The 16,459-nt window shown below is 43.0% G+C and overlaps 2 protein-coding genes across 2 annotated transcripts; one reads left to right on the top strand and one right to left on the bottom strand.

The window, feature by feature from the left end:
- Positions 1–5,009: 5,009 nt before the first annotated feature.
- On the top strand, positions 5,010–7,397 carry LOC306752902 (retinol dehydrogenase 7-like; the record flags this gene model as incomplete). The annotated part of the gene is made up of 4 exons (XM_079236732.1): positions 5,010–5,322; positions 5,809–6,067; positions 6,151–6,314; positions 6,398–7,397. The coding sequence occupies 4 exons, from the start codon at positions 5,010–5,012 to the stop codon at positions 6,616–6,618; spliced, it is 957 nt and encodes a 318-aa protein (XP_079092858.1). The 3' UTR covers positions 6,619–7,397.
- A 322-nt stretch (positions 7,398–7,719) lies between these two features.
- Positions 7,720–11,288, bottom strand: atp5f1b (ATP synthase F1 subunit beta). Its single transcript, XM_079236731.1, has 10 exons — positions 11,142–11,288; positions 10,105–10,278; positions 9,826–10,000; positions 9,534–9,655; positions 9,252–9,436; positions 8,986–9,144; positions 8,715–8,837; positions 8,393–8,605; positions 8,105–8,306; positions 7,720–7,994 (listed from the first exon to the last, which is right to left on the bottom strand). Exons 1-10 carry the CDS (start codon positions 11,242–11,244, stop codon positions 7,897–7,899), a joined length of 1,554 nt encoding a protein of 517 aa, XP_079092857.1. The 5' UTR covers positions 11,245–11,288; the 3' UTR covers positions 7,720–7,896.
- Between the last annotated feature and the right edge of the window lie 5,171 nt (positions 11,289–16,459).

A 16,459-nucleotide genomic window follows, 5' to 3' on the forward strand; every position in this document is an offset into this window, starting at 1 on the left:
AGAGAGATTAATCAGTGATGAAAACAATCCTTAATTGGACCCAATCTTGCATTAAATCGTGCAATAAATCATAATTTCTAATGCACATTGTATGCATTACTTAAACATGTGGTTTGTACCCTTTTTGTTCAGTGTTAACCTATTTTCTGATGCAGCAGCGCTGTTAAAGACACAATACAACTATGACATGTATATTTAGTCTGACCTCGTCTACCTACTAGTCAAGTAAAGACAAGTTTAGTCAACTAGTCAAGTAAAGACAAGTTTAGTCAACTAGTCAAGTAAGGACAAGTCTAGTCAACTAGTCAAGTAAAGACAAGAAAGTCAAGTCACACATAGTAAGTATTACTTGAAAAACTCAACCCATAATTAAAAAACAGTCATGTATAACCCTTAAAACAATATCCAAGATGAGTCCCAAAAAAGCATACTTACTTATTGGAGCCAGCTGGTTCTGCAGCACAAGAATAGAAAAAGCATTCAACTTTTTTTACAATTGCATCCGTAGATGTAATATAATAATTTCATATTTTTGTATTCAAATAAAATAACAGATCTCCGTATTATTTGATAATTTTTGGAGTATTTCTTGTTAACTTTTGTTGTGCATTACCGTCATTGGAAAGGTCGTAGCTGTGGTTTTCATGTCCCAGTTTTTTTATGTTTTGCAATTTCACTGATCCGGTCGGCATGTTGACACTTCTAAAAAAAGCAGAAATAGAGCACATTTCACATGTCCAAAGACAGAATAATTAGTGTTTCGTAATGATGGTAATGCCAAAAATGAAACCCCACATGAGGGAGCATTTATTTAGGACTTTCAAGAGAGAATGGGACATACCTACACGCTTCCTTTTGAAGTCTATCTTTCTTATCCTCGTTTGAAACCCAAATCCGCAGCGCTCCTTCACTTCATCCCAGACCTTCAGTTGCTACTAATTATTGCAGTGAGCAGCACACTGAGTCTCCCGTCAGCGAGACCCACCTTCTTATTGGACAGGACTGGCTGGGACTCAGGGTCAGAGTGTGTTGTTTGAGGGTAAGTGTCCTATCGGTTTATGCTGCGTAAAAGGCCAGTGAACTCAGCAGGGCAAATAGTTTACCTGCGGAGGATAAACCACACTATCTGAACGTGACTGATTTACTCACATTGTTATGTTATCCTTTAATATTGTACAGTGTATTTGGCACACTGTGCAGCAGGCAAGGTGCCAGTTCACATACTGGGCACTGCCGAGGCGCTAACTGGCCCCATCCCTCTGACACCTCTCCAGCTGCATGTCAATGCCTGCTGTCTGTGCATGTTTGGCCTGAAATGAATGACAAAAATATAATAAAGTAATTCTCCTTCTGAATCGCATGCGATTGTGTTCAAACATAAAAGTCCAGTTTGTTTACTTGGTGTGGACACGGATGCTACAGCTCCTCTCAAACTGGAAACTGAATCGTTACGCTCGCTTGATTCAAGCTAACTTTATGACTTATCTTCGCTTTTGCTACATAGTGTTTGCACATTTAATATCTCATCACACACTCGAAGCTAGAACTCGGTGTGACCATACACGTGAGCATGGTTAGTGCTTGGATGTAACTGCTGGTTGACATTTAGGTCATTGCCCTCGTCCAGCTCGACTTCCTCAGCAGCTTCATGTTGCGCATACTTCTGTCATCCTTTTTCACACTTCTAAAATCTAAATGTGTGTTTACTTACTGATGCTGTTGAAGGTTTGCTTACATCATTAGGTCTATATTTCAGGTTTTAATCATTTGAGACAATCACAAAAACATGCTTAATTTTCATCTTTCAATAAGCTTTAATTATGTCTGAGAATACAAAAGCCTGCTAGTGATTTATTTTGTGAGAAATATGACGGACACGCGTACAGATGAAAACAACTGGATTGCTCACTGGTGTTAATATACTGTCGGTCATTCACTGCTGCCTTCAAGCGCCGTCAGGAAACTACAAAGAGGAATATGTTGTTTTTCATGAATAAAGTGTAATATTTATTAATGCCATGCATGAGTGTTGTGTTAAGTCAAGTTAAAGGGAACTGGGACTCCAGTCCCATCAGAAATATTGAACAATGAACTGATTACACACAAACAGTAAAAAAATAACAGTGTTAATTGCAACTTTAAAGGTTGCAATTTTCCATGTTTGCCCAGGTTGCTGTGACATTTAGAGGTTGGGAAGGCTGCATTTACAACTGAGCGTAAATTACTTTATTTTGTTTAGCACCGCTGTGTAAATAACAACCATCTCGTATATTTCTATGACATATTTTTCCTATTGAAACATTGAACACAGCCCGGAAGCATTTACATGCGCAAGACATTTGTAATTGCTTCTTTATTATTGGAAATATGAGTGCTTGAAGGCAGCGTTTGCACAACAAGGGAATTTACAAAACGGCACTACTGCCACCTTGTGGTATAAATGTATAGACATATAAAAAGTCTCAGATGACCCTGCACACTCTGTAGAAACTGTGCTGTTACCTGTAAATGCAGTTATTTCACACATACCAAGAAAGGAAAAAAGCTCAATAACCTTAATAACCTTGAGTTTAGATAGTTCTCTGGAAACGTCAACTGCTCTCTTACATAATGAGGGGAAATAGGAAGAAGCTAGTTTTCTACCATTAGCACTGCAACTTGCTCATGCTGGAGAAGGTCAAACAGTCAGCTAAAGGCCGAGATGTGTTTTAAAACGATAACACGTCGGTGAATATTGAGCTTAAATTCATCAAGTGGACAGAGATACGCCTCCACTGTGACCAAAATGGTGTTCCTTGTCTGCCAGATGTAGAAGTATCATTTGTTTGCTAGCACCGCTTCTTGTTTGCTAGCACCACATAAGAAGACGCTACCTCCAGTAACGGCTTCTTATGGCGACTGTACGTCAGTTCACCTTATAGTTGGTTCTTCTGATCCCTAGTGGATAAATATCAAATAGCAAAGAACATGAATCTAACGTGAGAACCTAGAATGCTAAATGTCCATTTTAAAAAGTAAGAAAGTGACATATATTTGCATTCATTTGTTCATGCTAATTATTTTTTTTACTATAGAGTTGTTTTTTTCACCACAAACAGAAGATGCACCAACCATACAGATGTAGCTAGCTAGCTAATGGTACAAGCTAAAGACAGCTCAGGCTAAGCTAATGCTGTTTTTTACAATAACTTATTTTCTGTTATTTCACCTCCCCCTCTCCTTTTTAATGGCGACTTCATAGGTTCATTATGTGAAGCACTCCACAATTTTTGATTACTGCACCATTTCTCTCAACACTGAAACAATGTTTATTCAAATGAACACGTCTTAGCCTCACTGCCACATGTATGTTTCGTACATTTCAGATTTTTGTCTGAATGATTTCACAAAACATTGTGAAATTCTGATTTCACAAAAGAAGGCATGATGTTTCGTGAATCATTTCGGACTTTAGTGACACCAAGTATTTATCATACAAAGAGTCTGGCACAAAATCCTTCCTCTCAAACAGTGACCAAGTACTGTGAGCGACACACAATAAGTTGTCACTTGATGAGATAAGCTTTCAAACTGTGGATCACAGGTAGATTTTAACCGCCTGATTTTGCTCATACTGGACCAACTAACAATTAAAATGTTGCTTAATTACCTGTTAACACAGATAAGTAAATACTATGAATTCATATTTCTTAGTTTGTATTATTCCATTACTTTAACTGTTTAATATACAGTAAATCTAAATAGATGACAGTCATGTTGGGTCGAATACAACTCACAACTTCTAGGCACGCCTTTATGTGTTGTCAACATCACTGACTGATCAACCATCCCAGAACATGACCTATGCATTACACCCTCCCGTATTATTATACAGGAGACATACATAATTAAATAGGCCACGTAAGCATATCAATAAATGAGCTATTAATAAAATTCACTCAGTAGTCTTTAAATGAATTATTCACACAATGGTGTCATTGGACTTTGCCCCCTGAGCCTGCTTGTACTTTATGGCAAATGTTATCCAATGTGTCTCTGTAGACAAGCGGCTGTTACTTTTCTCGCCGGTAGGTGGCGGGGTGGGCGGGGTGGGCGGGGCCTCCGCTCGTCTGTTGGTCGCGAGCTCAGATATCGGTAGGATGCGCACGCCTCACCGCTGGACTACTTAAACCCGATGCGGGACGTCCAGGAAGAGCTTCTACGCAGCAGGTAGGGTGTGGGGTCCGGGTCCGGGTCCGGGTTTGGTCTTTTAACGCTTTGTGGACGCTGTTAACTCGAAGTTAAAGGAGTTTAAAATGAACGAGCAATTTATATTTAGATACTGTGTCCGTTTGTTTGTGTTTTCATCTATCTGGCGTAGTTAGGAATGCAATATGCAACAAACCGCCGCGGGTGTCACACATTGGTGTATCAGTCCGCTCGCTCGGTTCATTGCAGTAAAGCGATAAAGGAGTTAATAAACCTCACTATGACGTTGTGGCGCCGACAAAGTTAGTGAAGCAACAATGAGGAAGTTCATTTTAACTGCAAGAAATGTCACTTATCATATATTTTAGTGTTAAACATGTTTTAAAAGTAACATAACTATTGCTTCCTCGTGTTATAGTTTTATTTTTGTAGATATGTAAGTTTATTCAGGAGTTACTGTTCTAACTGGACGATTAGACCTTGACCAGTGTTAGTGTGTTGAAAGAGTTCTCCTGTGCTTACTAGCTTTGTGACGTGAGATAGGATGTACTTGAAATGCTGACGTAAAAGTACACGAGTATTCACAAAATGTACTTCTATACAAGCCAAAATGCTGTCTTTGTAGTGTTATATTTGTATGTGTGTTATTACTGCATTGTTGATAGTAATACATCAATGAGTATTTTACTGTTGTACTTGAAATAAGTGGAGCTCATTTGAACCATCTTATATAATGTCTATTGGTTAAAGTATAAAGTAAACACATACAATACAAGAAGAGGTGCAGTACTTGAGAGAATGTGATTTGCCGCCTTGCAGTCATGTTCCTGTACCTCCTGGGGCTGGTCGCGTTCTACCTCCTGTACCGCTGGTTCAGGGAGCTGCCACATGTCCCCGACAAGGCCAGCAAGTATGTGTACATCACCGGCTGTGACACCGGCTTCGGCAACCTCCTGGCCCGCCACCTGGACAAGAAGGGCTTCAGGGTGATCGCCTCGTGCTTCAGCGAGAAGGGAGAAGAGGATCTGAGGAAGTCCTGCTCCAGCAACCTGACCACAATGCACCTGGATGTGCGGTCCAAGGAGAGCGTGGACAAGGTTACGGCGATGATCAAGGAGAAAGTGGGGGTGAGCGGTGAGTGGAGGGTCCAACCTGTCTTTTTGTCGAAATATAGCCCAAACTATTGGCTTGATTGCCATGGAATTGTATGCAGGCATTCATGGTCCCCAGAGGATGAATCATGCTGACTTTGCTGGTCACCTGACTGGTCCTCTAAGGTCCCCACAAGGTTGACAGATGTGTGTTTGAAGTAGCATTTCTCACATGGATTGCAATAGCATTTGGTACAGGCATTCATGTTCCCCGCAGGATGAACGCTTATAACTTTAGTGAGTCCTACTGGGGCCTTCGTCAGGTCAAAAATAACATTTTTGGTAGATTGCCAAAACGCACCCAACTCACTACCCTCACGCAAAATGTACTCAGCATGTATTAACATGCTTTGCATTTTTCTGCTCTCTTAACTGTGGTGCAACTCTGCTCTTTGTGAAGGGACTTAATGGGGTCTAATTTAGTTAAAGAGAGTTAACAGTGACTTAGTTGACTGTGTGATCCTCCCAGGCTTATGGGCTGTGGTGAACAACGCAGGCGTGTCCGTCCCCTCGGCCCCGTGCGATTGGCTGTCCATCGACGACTACAAGTCCATGCTGGAGGTCAACCTCAACGGAGTGATCTCGGTGACGCTGAGCGTTCTGCCGCTGATCAAGAAGGCCAGGGGACGGGTGGTCAATATAGCCAGCGTGTTCGGGAGGATCAGTCCAGTGGGCGGCCCGTACGCCATCTCCAAGTACGGCGTGGAGGCCTTCAACGACAGCCTCAGGTGAAACATTAACTTGCACAATCAATACTTGAGAGTTATTCTCTAGTATTCTTTCGCTGATAATACGAAGCGTTTTTGTTCAGGTTGAATATGAAGCCTTTCGGTGTCAAAGTCCTCTGCATCGAGCCGGGGTTCTTCAAAACAAACGTGACCGACGCCGGTATCCTGAGCAAAAGCGTGAAGACGCTGTGGGACCGACTGCCCCAGGACATAAAGGATGACTACGGAACGGAGTATCTACCGAAGGGTAAATTGGGATTGTTGCTTTTCTACATTTATGCCTGTTTAATTCATCCGTTTGTTTAATCATTCCACACATTTTCCTCCCAGCATTAGAGTTAATATCCAACAAAGTTGCCAAGCTCAGCGACGGGGATCTGATGAAGGTGGTCAGCTGTATGGAGCACGCCATATCCGCCGTCCGGCCCCGCACCCGCTACTCCCCAGGCTGGGACGCCAAGCTGTTCTGGCTGCCGCTGTCGTACATGCCCACCTGTGTTTCCGATTACATCTTGACCAAAGAAGCCATTCCTATTGCCAAGCCGGCGTAATGAATGGTGCAGTTTATATCCTCCTGTGTACATGTTATGCAATACAAGTTTCTCAGTGTATTACTGATATATTCATGATCAAAGCCTTGCTCCTATACATGTTTGTGTAGCTAACACAACACTATGCCATGCACAAAGTACTTTCGGTGTCTGTATCCCATCTCTTTACGACCGTGTACTTATTCAAGGCCAGCTTATCTACAGGTAGATAGGACTTTGTTCAAATCAATGTGATTGGTGTGTGTGTGTGTGTGTGTGTGTGTGGAAGGTCAGGAAGGAGCCATATTACAAAGTTCATTTGTACTTTGTGGAAATCCAGCTTAAATTATAATTTGAATATTGCTATTCTAGTGATTAAAAAAATAAAGAGTAGACGGCTATTGTAATTTGCATTGCAATTGTAAAAGTGCACAATAATATACGGACTGGACTTTCACAAGAGCAGAGACACAGGACTGATTTAGTTTCCACAGAATGTATAAAATGCCTGCCGTAGATAGTGTTATTAAATGATTGTGAGTCGTCAGGAGACATTACACATCTATGACTTCACTTGCGACATTGTTGTGCTGCAGGTGGCTTATACATTCTTCCAGGAGAAACATTTTATCCACTTTCCTCAGTATTTAATCAGGAATTTGTACAGGAAGTACTGAAAAATACTGGCACATATCTGGTCATTTCAGGATGTGCTGTACCTACTAGCATGTTATGTGACTGACATTAAGTTGCAAATCATCTTCTTTATTAAACATTAGTCTTGTCCCTCTGGCCTAGAAAACCTGATCCCAAAAACCTCAAACTCCTGGCAGTCTGCAAAATCAATCTATGCAATGTAGAACCAGCTGTAAACACTACATTTATGATACAATATTGGCTCATGTTCTCCCTTAAAAGTTGAAACAAACACTCATCCAATTGTTTGTCCGGTTTTATTTCAGTTCGAGAAAAGCTGCAACACAGTTCAGAACGCTTTAACATGACTCACACTGCCACCTAGTGGTCAGACTGGATGAGGACAGCCATTTCATGAGATCCCTTATGAACAAGATTCTAAACTACAACTATTAAAAGCATGAGAAATATACAGTTGACAAGTAGTTGTGTAAAGACAGCGTTTTATTCCATCTTCCATTGGAAACATTAAATAGAACTTTCTTTCAGGATGACGAGACGGGTACATTTTGTATTTTGACATGTTTTACAAACCAAGTGCTCCTAGCTGCAGAACCCCTCTTGTTTTTAAATCCTCCCTTAACGGTTACATTGTTTAGATGTTTATGCGAGCTCCTTCTCCATTCTGGCGGCCTTCTCAACCACTTCCTCGATGGCGCCGACCATGTAGAAGGCCTGCTCGGGCAGATGGTCGTACTCTCCTGCAGGGGAAATCGGGTAAAGAAAATATTAGTACGAAAAGAGCAGGCAAAGTTGAGGGGCACAAATCTAAAGTGTGAATGATCAAGGACTTTTACGTGACATCTCTTACCGTTAAGGATGCTCTGGAAGCCTGAGATGGTTTCCTTGAGGGGCACCAGCTTTCCCATGTGACCGGTGAAGACCTCAGCCACCTGGAAGGGCTGGGACAGGAAGCGCTGGATCTTGCGGGCGCGGGCCACCGTCAGTTTGTCCTCCTCAGACAACTCATCCATACCCAGAATGGCAATGATATCCTGCAGGGATTTGTAGTCCTACAGGGGCAAAGTAAAATTGTTAGCGTCACCCAGAAAAAAATAAAAATAAAATGCAGGTTTTAAAATACAATTAAGGGCCAAACCTGAAGGATTTTCTGCACGCCACGGGCAATTTCATAGTGCTCTGTGCCGACGATGTTGGGGTCCATGATACGGGAGGTAGAATCTAGGGGGTCGACAGCGGGGTAGATACCCAGCTCAGCGATGGCGCGGGACAACACAGTGGTGGCGTCCAAGTGAGCGAAGGTGGTGGCAGGGGCGGGGTCAGTCAGATCGTCAGCGGGCACATAGATGGCCTGGTGGAGAGAATTGAGGCAACTTTTAATAGTAGCAAATATTTTTTGCACATCATCTTTTTCATAAAACAGGACAAAATGTGAGTGGACATGTACTGGCAACGTTTACCTGCACAGATGTGATGGAGCCCTTCTTGGTGGTGGTGATCCTCTCCTGCATGGTACCCATGTCAGTGGCCAGAGTGGGCTGGTAACCCACAGCAGAGGGGATACGCCCCAGCAGGGCGGACACCTGGGAGTAGGACGACTTTGGTCATTATCAAGCTCTCCGGTCAACAGTCTCAGTTGTAGCAAACGCAAAACTGAGACGTTACAACTTTATTAACTGCAATAACTGTTGCGTTTTTGCATTAGACGCACGCAATGGAAGTTTTACAGACCTCGGAGCCAGCCTGTGTGAAGCGGAAGATGTTGTCGATGAAGAGCAGCACATCTTGACCCTCCTGGTCACGGAAGTACTCTGCTACACTGAGTCCAGTCAGAGCCACTCTGGCGCGAGCGCCGGGGGGCTCGTTCATCTGTCCGTAGACCAGCGCCACCTAGCAGGGACAACCATCGGGTGAGCGGTGGACATTTGCTACCATGACATGGTTAAAAAAAAAAAAAAAAGTGACTTTCTGCCATTATTTTGTGTCAAAATCCTCACCTTTGAGGTGTCGTCCTTCAGGTTGATGACACCGGACTCAATCATTTCATGGTACAAGTCGTTTCCCTCGCGGGTACGCTCTCCCACACCGGCAAACACGGAGTAACCACCATGGGCCTTGGCCACGTTGTTGATCAGCTCCATGATCAACACAGTCTTGCCCACACCGGCACCACCGAACAGACCTGTGGGCGTGAAGAGGATTAGCGGTACGATATTAACAAGGGGCTTCAAACATTCCAGCAAATAAGCAGTCACTCAAACTTGTGTAGCAGCACATACCGATCTTTCCTCCCTTGGCGTAGGGGGCCAGCAGGTCCACCACCTTAATGCCAGTCACCAGGATCTCCTGCTCCACACTCATGTCGGTGAATTCAGGGGCCTCAGCGTGGATGGGTGCAGTGCTGTGGATAAAAATAAAGATATTTCCAGCTATTCACCAAAGAGCAGATGTGTTTTTGCAGGCTTTATAGCCCTCAACTTTTTATTTTTTTATTTATACCAACAGCAACTTTATAGGCATTTTTTTTAGCATAAAGCATTTATTGTATTGTTATTATCAAGGTGAACTCACTGCTTGGTGGAGATGGGACCCCTCTCGTCGATGGGCTCTCCAATGACATTCATAATCCTGCCCAGAGTCTCGGGACCCACTGGGATTCTGATGGGGGCGCCAGTGTCCAGAACCTTCTGTCCACGGACCAGACCCTCGGTACCATCCATAGCAATGGTACGCACCGTGCTCTCCCCTGAACACAACACATTTCACATTGATTTCCCCCTGTATACAAGTCACCCTTCTGCTCATACTGGGGTACAGGACTGAAGGTTACACTTCACAGCTGCTGCTCACCAAGATGCTGTGCCACCTCCAGGACTAGTCTGGACTCACGGCCGGCGACTTCCAGGGCGTTGAGAATGGGAGGAAGGTCGTCGTCGAACTGGACGTCGACTACAGCACCGATGACGGCCACAATGCGCCCGGCAGCCACGGTGGTGGCGGCAGCAGGTGCGACATAGTCTCTGCCTGTAAAGTAGCGGGTGGGCAGTTAGCATCCGTGTGTGCAGTTAGCATACGTGAGCGCTTACAGCCGTGACCTTGCGATGCCAACGGTACTCGGGAGCCCTGAACGCACCACGCAGTCCGCTGAAAAGCACTAAGACGAAACACTGCGTGTCTGGCCGGCTCAATGTCACGCGAGCGTTGTCGGCCAAACGATGAATTAGCTTTAAAAGAAACCGCAATGAGCCGCGTGACGCTCTGTAACAAGTCAATAAGTGTACATAGAAGTAGACATTGATAGTATGCACGCTTGACGAGTCATTTCACCAACTAAACAACGTTATCTTAAAATGACTGACAGCTGAATGAAGTATACTTCGGGCTAACATTGCGGCTACTGCTAATGACAAACGCAGGACATTCAATGGCGAGTTAGTTAGCTAGCATGTCATTTAATCCTCACGCTCATTTATTTTTCTGCATAGACTGAAAGTGGGGAAATGTTGCAGACGACTTAACTGCGTCGCTAATCTAGCAGCCGGACGTGGTTAAAACGCAACATGTAAAGCTAGCTTAGCATGCGCTGCACAGTGTAGCACCGCCTCATGTCATTACACAAAGGTCATTGCTGCTAGCTCAAGGAACACACAGCAGAGTCGTTTTCTGACGCGTGACATCAGTCAATAAGAGCACATATGCACACGTGTGGCCACGTAAACGGTTTGAGTCACTCCAGCAGATGTGAAATTAGACATGTTAATGTGAAAGGCCTGCTACGCCGCTGACAGGCGTGTAGCTAACGAAAGCTAACGCTAACGCTAGCCGAGCCCCTGCCCTTCTGACAGACTTTTTTCTTCGTAGGATTTCGCTCAGCATGCAGGACTTACGTGACAGGACGGCTGGGGAGCCGACGAGGGCCTTCAGGGGCTGGACCCCAGGCTTGAGAGCCTGCAGTGCCCCGGTGCAGCAACGTCCCACAGCTCCTAACATTGTCAAAATGGCTGAAGGTGGAAAGAGACGGAGGAACTTGCGACTTTATAATGAATGGCCGAGTAGGCGTACTGCGCGTGCGTGCAACGTAAGGGGTGGATTGAGCATGCGCAGATGGTAAGCGCCTCTAGCTGACATTCTGCCCTCCAGGACTGGACTGTTTGACAGTGACTGTTGAATGACAGTCCAGACTACAAGTTAAATATAATACACGTTTCATATTATTCCAATTATTGTACAGTGTTTCATGTCAAGGGGAGTTCAGTTTTCTGCTGCACGCCTGACATGTGTTGTTCTGGTCTGGAGTCCCTTAGATCACCAACAGTGTCCTCAATCCCCAGAGAAATAGCAAAAATATCCACAGTTGGTTCCATGTTCTGACTGAAAACTGAACAGCTGTGCTTACAGATCTTTATCTTGATATTATTATTGTCTGTACTGTTTTACCTTAATATGATGTGTCAGTTGACCTCAATGGTGTACACTTAAAACATTGTATCTGCACTGACTACACAGCTTGTGGAGGTGGTAAACAGCGATTTTAGTACTGTACTTATGTACCGTTTAAATTTACTTGTACTCAACATTAGTGTTTTTTGTTTTATGCCTTGACGTGTAACAGAGTGTTTTTACAGTGTTACTACTTTTACACAAGTATTGAATCTGACTTTTTCCTCCACAGGCTGCTGAATATGTAATGTGGATTACATTCCCGACACCCACAAACATGCACACGTACAAACTGCATTGATCACGGAACCAATCATGCTCTCTGAAGAAGAGAAGGATGTGTGAACATGCTGCAACCAATATCCAAAGTGTGGTGTATTTTTTGGAAGTGCAATGTAGCTCAATTACTGATTGTACAATACACACGTTTATTGATTACTGTTGGGAAAAGAAAACAAAAAAAAACAACTGCTGGTGATGAGTGGCATAATAAATATACGATAGTTCCTGCTGAAGTGTAGAGGAGTAAATTGTCAAGTAACAGAAACTGGAAATACTCGGGTAAAATACAAGTATCTCAAAATGATGAGTACATGTACCACCACTGCTGGTTTATTCTTATTCTGGGACACTGGCAGCTACACAGTTTCACGATTCAGCAGGATTCTGGTGGCGGGTCGTGCAGCTAGAAGATGAGGCCCAAGTGTAAATAAAATGATGCATAAAAATGATTTTTAACCCAACTAGATGTCTTTGACAGTATCCGTTTTTCAGGGCTGTGTCGTGTCTGCAAGTTTTCCTTTCAGGCTGCACAGAAACCATCTTCACAATAAGGTGCTGTGAAAGTAACAAGACTCTGTCACACACTGCAGTCAAAACATGTACTTAAGTAAAAGTCCCCACTGAAAAGAATGGCCCGTCTCAGAGTCATATATATTATAATATTACATTATAATTATTGATGCATTAATGTGCTGATCACTTTAATGTTGCTGCTGGTGAAGAAGCAACGTTTAATTACTTTATAGACGTCTTGGTAGCTTGTAAATGTCCCTTTTATCTTTTGATAATTTATGATAATACATCATGTGTTGATTATAGTTTTCATTATCAATCTGAATTGGCAATTAGTAACTAGATGTATTAAATACATGTGGTGGAGTAAAACGTACAATATTTGCTCTGAATTGTAGAAGCAGAAAAATGGAAATACTCAAGTAAAGTACAAGTACCGTGTAATTGTACTTCAGTACAGTACATTTTCAATTTCAGTCAGAGGATCAACCTGAAACTATAAAAAGAAAGGGACAAATTTAGAAAAGGGTTGGAGACACGCCCACATTCCCAGTGGAAAGTACACCATTGGTTCGGCTAGGATACAACCCAGTCTGTTGGAGGTTAACAAAAGAAAGGACGCATCAGAGCCCTTGTGCACTTGACCATTTGACAGTGGGACAGCCCTCTTGAGTTGAGTGTCCCACAATGCAACGCAGAAAGGAAAGGGAGAGCACTTTTTGTTCGATGTTTATTTATATATATATATAGTCCAGCAGTCCTGACCTCAACACTTGTTGATCAGCTTGGTCACGCTAAAGTGACCAAAAACACTTGAGACAGATCCTGCTTGAGGAGTGGAAGACCGTTCCACAGCAGTGTTCACCAGCAGGAGCCAGGCTGGTGACCATGAGGAGGAGGAGCCAGGTTGCTGTGGCTGTGGATGCTTCTTCCACACGCTACTGAGGCTCCTGACTGTTTATTAAATCAATACATTGTAAAATTGCCAATATGTCTTGTTTCTTCCTTGTTACTGATATACTTCAAGAGTCAATAGCAACAGCAGAATCAGCTGTTCAGCATTGGCAGAGAAGATTATTATATATATATATATATATATATATATATATATATATATATATATATATATATATATATAGATATATATACATATATATATCTATATATACATATATAGATATATATATATGTATATATAGATATATATATATATATGTATATAGTATGGTACTCCATGGCTTCATGGATGTCTTTCCACCTGGACCAAGTGCCTGTCTATCTGTTTCTGCCAGTACAAACGGTTAAATTAATTGATATCTTGTATACTAATGAAAAGCAAATTTAAACTATAAAACTCAGTATCTAGAATATTCTACAATATTATCCTACAGTATGGAATTTGGGACACAGAGCATGTGAGCTTTGAAAATCCAGAGAGGAGTCCACTATTTGTACACTAGAGGGAGCTGCTGTATTTAAAGAGACAAAATGTGCAGGGGATCTTTGCAAGTGAATGTACACTCGTGTGTGTGTGTGCGCGTTCAACGCATAGTGTACAATCTGTGATTCGTACACAGATTCTATAGAAACAGTTCCCTCAGGTAGAATTGGATGTGGAGCAGAGTCATCCAATCAGTAGTGTGTGTTCAGTTAAAATGAGTTCACCTCTATGATTGTGCTTTCAAAAACACACACACTGATGTTTCCCTCTAGAGTACCAGACTGAGCAAGGCTTGGCATCACTCCTGCTAACCACATGTGACTGTCTTCAGGCATAGCTGCATCTCTACTAGTCTGTATTTGTCTGTGAAAACACAGCACATATTTGAATTAATCATCCACTGCATGCCCCAAAGTGGAGTGTGTTGAGAGATAAGTGAGACTGTTTGCGTTGCCAGGCCTTTGTGCTCCGTGTTGTTGGATCATCACAAGCGCATGCATGGGAATACTCTGAATGCCACCGAAAGTCAACAATCTATTTTAACACTTCTTGTGGAAAAAAAGGTTGCCACGCGGCCAAGAGAGCAACGTTGATATCATTCTCCAGTGGTTTTCCCAAAAGCTTTCCATGTTATCCCTCCTCCGTGTTTGATTGTGATTGTGTTGCAGTTACTGGAGCCAAAAAAACAGCTCACGACGGCGAGGGATGCAGGAATGGACATGTTCCAATGCAGCAGAGGCCGATGCGGTAGAAACGTCTGACGACCCACATTACGGAACGATCCGTGCAAACCTGCTCTGTATTCAAATCCACAACAATAACCTTTATTCAAAGCACCGCCTGCATCATGCTGGGGACAGTCTGACAGCAGGGTCATCAGATCAATATTTACATTTGCCAATCCTTTGGTTTATGACCAAAAACCTGCATAAAGAATAACGTTCCTATGAGCCTCAGCTGTATTTGGTGTTTAACGCTGATTTCCAAACGTTAGCATGCTTTAACATGAAACTAAGACACTGGCTCTCAGCATGGGTGGATTATGAGACAATGGGCCCCTGGGCACAGACAAAAACACCACCTCTCCTAGGACCAAGACACAAAGACTTCATAGTTGTTTAGCTTCTGGTTGGTTTGGTTTTGTGTCTCTTTGTGGTCATTTTATGTCTGTTTGTAGTTGTTTAGTCTAACTTTGAACTGTATTGGTCTTTTTGGAGAGATTTTCTGTTTCTTTGTAGCTGTTTTGCATCTCTTTGTAGTCTTGTGTGTCTCTTTCTAGTTGTTTTATGTTTCTTTGTGGTCATTTTGAACCTTTTCCCGGTTCGTACGTGTCTCTTTGAGTGACATTTTGTGGGAGGCCCTGACACTTTGGGCCCCTGGGTCTGTGCCCGGCAGGCCCGGATAGTAATCCATCCGTGCCTGTCAGTAACAAGGCAAAAAAAAAACTGTTAGAAACTCATTAATGCATTGTGATTGACAACGTACACAACTCCATCTGAACGTTTGTTGGTCGGCAACCTGGAACACATTCCTCTGGTTCGCCATGAGAGCTACACTGAGGCTTATCTTCATCTCTACCTCAGTCTGTGGTGGAGCTTTCAGCTCGAATTAAGATCAGACCAGTGTGAGAACTTGTCGGGACATACTTATCTCACACAGGGTTTGCATTTCACCCGCTAAAAATCAACAGCCACGGATAAAAGTCGGTGCTGTAACTATACAGTTTGTTGAAGGAACATGCATTATCTTGTAAAAACAGTGGTTAAACCTGGAAAGATACCTGGAGGGGCAGGAGATATCAAAGAGCTTCCGCAGTGTCGTAAAAGAAAACCTTCCTCTTCCTCCGTTTGTCCTCTTCTTTCTATACCACACACCTTTTTTCCCCCTAGGAAACTATTTGCTATTTACAATTAAATCAGGAGGCTTGAATAAAAATATACTCTCATGCACTCGTTGACTGAATGTCACCCTAATTTTTACAGGCACTGTGGGGTCTGCTTTTAGAAGGCGCAGACAGCGAACGAGCAGGCTCATTATTTGAGAATCCCTGCTGTGAAAGAAATCACAACATTGAGAACTTAACTTTGAAACAGAATGCTTTTTTTTATAAAAGATTGTCAGAACAGTCGTGCTGAGTCCCATTTCTGCATATATTCTGTGGTTTTCCACTCGTGTACGGCATTTCATATTGAAGTCCAGAGCTAGGCCGTGTCCCAGTTTTGCCATATATTGTGCAATATGCAACAAAGCAAGCGTTAAAACTGTAAGGTCGGACAGCAATGACAGCCTCCTCCTTGTTCTCTCTTCAGGCTAGTTCCAAAACAGACGCGATATTAATGCGATAAAAACGTTTTCGCACAAACCCCTCACTTTGCTTAATTAGCTCTCCACACGAGAGGAGCCAAACCAGATTTGACGAGGTCCATCTTCCAGAGCGATGCATTCTTGAGTGACAGCTCACCTTTCCTTCTTTCAGTAATACAGTAGGCAATAAAAACACACAGCGTCATCCCCGCTGCAGACTTATGC

Source organism: Taurulus bubalis (genome assembly GCF_910589615.1).
Source record: "Taurulus bubalis genome assembly, chromosome: 21".
In the NCBI taxonomy this organism is placed as follows: domain Eukaryota; kingdom Metazoa; phylum Chordata; class Actinopteri; order Perciformes; family Cottidae; genus Taurulus; species Taurulus bubalis.

Excerpts from the sequence above, each read along its gene's own strand:
- atp5f1b (XM_079236731.1), bottom strand. The coding sequence starts at position 11,244 with ATGTTAGGAGCTGTGGGACGTTGCTGCACCGGGGCACTGCAGGCTCTC. Across the intron at positions 9,145-9,251 it reads TGAAGGACGACACCTCAAAG|GTGGCGCTGGTCTACGGACA; the intron begins GTGAGGATTTTG and ends TGTCCCTGCTAG. Across the intron at positions 7,995-8,104 it reads CTTCCAGAGCATCCTTAACG|GAGAGTACGACCATCTGCCC; the intron begins GTAAGAGATGTC and ends TTTCCCCTGCAG.